Below are 2,312 nucleotides of genomic sequence, written 5' to 3'. Positions count from 1 at the left end.
CATTATCTACAAAAGATACAAAAATTAGCTGGGTGTGGTGGTGCTTGCCTGTAGTCCCAGCTACCTGGGAGTCTGAGGTAGAAGGATCACTTGAGCCTGGGAGGCAAAGGTTGCAGTGAGCCGAGATAGTGCCACTGTGCTCCAGCCTGGGTAACAGAGCAAGACTCGGTCTCAAACAAAACAAAAAGGAAAGAAAAGAAAAGCAGGCTGGGCGTGGTGGTAGGCGCCTGTAGTCCCAGCTACTCGGGAGGCTGAGGCAGGAGAATGGCGTGAACCCGGGAGGCGGAGCTTGCCGTGAGCCGAGATAGTGCCACTGTGCTCCAGCCTGGGCGACAGAGCAAGACTCGGTCTCAAACAAAACAAAAAGGAAAGAAAAGAAAAGCAGGCTGGGCGTGGTGGCTCACACTCATAATCCCAGTGCTTTGGGAGGCCGAGGTAGGCGGATTACCTGAGGTTGGGAGTTCGAGACTAGCCCGACCAACGTGGTGAAACCCCTGTCTCTACGAAAAATACAAAAATTTAGCCAGGTGTGGTGGCACGCACCTATAATTCCAGCTACTCCCAATGCTAAGGCATGAGAATCACTTGAGCCCAGGAGGAGGAGGTTCCAGTGAGTCAAGATTGTGCCACTGCACTCCAGCCTGGATGACAGAGTGAGACTCCATCTCAAAAAAATAAAAAATAAATAAAATATAAATAAATAAAAGCAGTAGTTCCCCTCTACCTAGATTGTTGACTTCACGATGGCACCAACCTAAGCTCCTAAAGCATCTAATGGGATGTGTCTTACCTTGCCACCCTATGGAGAACCATACTTGTCATCTGGGACTCTAGGGAGCTTTGAACATGGGTAGGAGTGGAGAGAAGATAGAAGAGGGAAAAGGACGCCCTTGCTTAGGCCTGGCCATCTAGGTACAGTACAAAGTCAAGAACCAATTTCAATGGAGTTACAACACATTCTAACAGCAAGGGCGAAATAATTGGAAGCTGGCTGAAGTGTCTAGGAAGGTCTAGCCAGCACTCAGGTGGCAAGCGGATTGATGGACAAGGCCTGGAGACAGTTCAAGTGGCAAAGGCAGAAGCAAGGTCCTGGCTGAGGATGGCAGGCAGAGGGGTCCTATAGCCAGGGGTCCACTAAGTGTGGCTCTGCTGACCCCTCACTCACCTGTCACACAGGGTCACTTCGGGTCTGTGCCTCACCTGCAGACAGCCAGAATGGAGAGGGAACAGGCCTGCCAGGAGGTAATCCCCGGGGAGGGTGAAGTCAGGAGAAGGCTCAGTGCTATGGCAGGCAAAGGCCCAGCAGCAGGAAATGAGAAGCTGCAGGCCGACCAGGCAAGCTGTGCAGAGCAGCATGCTGGCCAGACGCCCGCGCCCGGCATGGCCAAGGAGTGGCCTCTAAGGAGGCCAGTTGCTTAAATAGAAGGCAGCTGCCGGATGCTTCCTAACTTCATGCCCCCGAAAGGGGTGGGACTTGGTGCCCAGTGGCTGAAGCAGGACTGTTTGCTTTGACATTCCGGGCCTGCGGTCCAACTCAGGAACTGGGCAGGACGAAGGCACAGATGCAAACCAGGTGGCACCCAGTGACCTTTCCTCTGGACGGTTGTGGGTTCTGTCCACGCTCTGTGACTTCACCTGGCTTAGAAAGGGAGCCCTGGCATTTGGGGCAAGGTGGGAGGCTGGAACACAACTTCTCCCAGTATTGTGGTGTTTTAGAACTTTTTACCTGTGCCTCAGTTTCCTAAATGAGACACAGCTTTGAGTCGACAACCCCTTACCCCAGACTCCAGTTTTCTGACAATAAGATTCTGAGCAAATCGTCATATACTTTCGCCTCGTTACCCAGGGTTGCTCACTTCGAGACAAATGCATGCAAACCTAAGGTATGCAAATAGACATGTTTTGTTTAAACTGCCAATCCTAAAGCTTTTTCTGCAGGAGAAAAAAAAAAAAAACCCTGTGGATTTCCGGAGAGGTGGCCCATGGCTGGTCGCGAGGTTTCTGACTTCCCCTCTCCGGCCGGCTGGGGTAGGGAATTTGCATAATGTAAATAGAGTCCTCGGTGGAGCCCCTCGACCAGGCCGGCAGGAGCCTCCTAGTGTGCTTCCGGAGGTTGTCGGCAGAGGACGCTGGCGGCTCCGAGGCCGCTCCTTTCGGCAGCTGGGCGGGCAGAGGGGAGGAGCGACGGGATCTCGCGAGATTATCGCGCGGTAGGGGCTCAGTATCCAGCATGGCGGACTCGGGGTTGCTGCTAAAGCGGGGTTCCTGCCGTTCCACTTGGCTGCGGGCCCGCAAGGCCCGGCCCCAGCTCA

The 2,312-nt window shown here is 53.8% G+C and overlaps 1 protein-coding gene across 2 annotated transcripts in view; it reads right to left on the bottom strand.

Moving 5' to 3' along the window:
• LOC105540601 (taste receptor type 1 member 1) overlaps positions 1–1,797 on the bottom strand; it is a 22,270-nt gene extending 20,473 nt beyond the window's left edge. For both annotated transcript variants that reach the window (XM_011981301.1, XM_011981309.1), the window contains exon 1: positions 1,166–1,797. In XM_011981301.1, the coding sequence (XP_011836691.1) occupies positions 1,166–1,356 (191 nt within the window). In that variant the 5' untranslated portion in view covers positions 1,357–1,797. The remainder of the gene's footprint in view (positions 1–1,165) is intronic.
• Positions 1,798–2,312: the final 515 nt, after the last annotated feature.

This window comes from Mandrillus leucophaeus, unplaced genomic scaffold (genome assembly GCF_000951045.1).
Source record: "Mandrillus leucophaeus isolate KB7577 unplaced genomic scaffold, Mleu.le_1.0 Scaffold105, whole genome shotgun sequence".
NCBI lineage: Eukaryota > Metazoa > Chordata > Mammalia > Primates > Cercopithecidae > Mandrillus > Mandrillus leucophaeus.
This window is presented reverse-complemented; position numbering and strand designations above follow the sequence as displayed.